This window comes from Penaeus monodon, chromosome 30 (genome assembly GCF_015228065.2).
Source record: "Penaeus monodon isolate SGIC_2016 chromosome 30, NSTDA_Pmon_1, whole genome shotgun sequence".
Lineage (NCBI taxonomy): Eukaryota > Metazoa > Arthropoda > Malacostraca > Decapoda > Penaeidae > Penaeus > Penaeus monodon.
The window spans coordinates 22151115-22152114 of record NC_051415.1 but is presented as its reverse complement, the minus strand read 5'-3'; the positions used below and the strand labels follow the sequence as shown (position 1 = coordinate 22152114).

Genomic DNA, 1000 nt, shown 5'->3' with positions numbered 1-1000 from the left:
TTGTAAGGAAGTACTTCATTGGACTTGGATATGGCATTGAAACTGTATTAAGATTATTCTTTTTGATCAAAAAAATAATAAATATACACACCATCTTGCTTTTTACTTCTGGAAATGATATAATTATTCCTAGGAATATATAATATAATTACTATCAGAAAATATTTACTATCAGTAATGACTCACTAAACCTGATTCAGATATGTAAATTCTATTACATCCATCATTTCCCTATTAAGACTTTGGTAACTTCCACACATTACTAAGTTTTACCTGCAAGTGGGCAATGAGCATGCCAAACTGTGTTCCCCAATCACCTAAATGGTTGAGTCTCAAAACTTTGTGCCCAAGGAACTCCAGTAAGCGAGCAATACTATCACCAATAATGGTCGATCTAAAAAAAAAGGGGAGAAAAAAAAATCATGCAACAGATATTTAGAATATACATTCATCAGTGCTGAACTCCTTTCTACCTTAAATCAACCAAAATGAATGGTATTATCTGCAGGTGAATACAGATACAATAATTGCATATACTAATAAATATTCATCTATTGTATATAAACTATTCTAAAATCAGGTCTATAGAATATGCTACATTAATAATTATGTACTCAAATCATATTATAAATTAGATCCAAGTAATACACAAGACATAAATGAACTCATCCTGAGCCTAAAATCTTTTAAACTCATTACCTTTTCACTTGAAACATCTGTACAAGGTTTCAATTTTAATTCCACATCTACAGGAAGATTATTGAAGCTGTATTCCTTTATATAAATCATACAATATACAAATATGAGTTGCTTACCTCAAATGACCAACATGCATCTCCTTTGCTATGTTAGGAGATGAAAAATCAACAACAACTTGTATTGGTGTTGCAGGAGGAGGGGTTACACCATTCAGTATTAAATTTGTTACCTGAAAAGATTTTTATGTGAATAGACAGAATAATTAAAAATTTCTTGTTCATCTTCTAACATTAATACAAAT

General features: G+C 30.0%; 1 protein-coding gene across 2 annotated transcripts in view; it reads right to left on the bottom strand.

Moving 5' to 3' along the window:
• Positions 1–1000, bottom strand: part of LOC119592632 (arginine--tRNA ligase, cytoplasmic-like) — a 19098-nt gene that overhangs the window by 6222 nt on the left and 11876 nt on the right. For both annotated transcript variants that reach the window (XM_037941527.1, XM_037941529.1), the window contains exons 5-6: positions 816–928; positions 274–394 (exon numbers count right to left, since the gene is read on the bottom strand). In XM_037941527.1, the coding sequence (XP_037797455.1) occupies positions 274–394; positions 816–928 (234 nt within the window). The remainder of the gene's footprint in view (positions 1–273; positions 395–815; positions 929–1000) is intronic.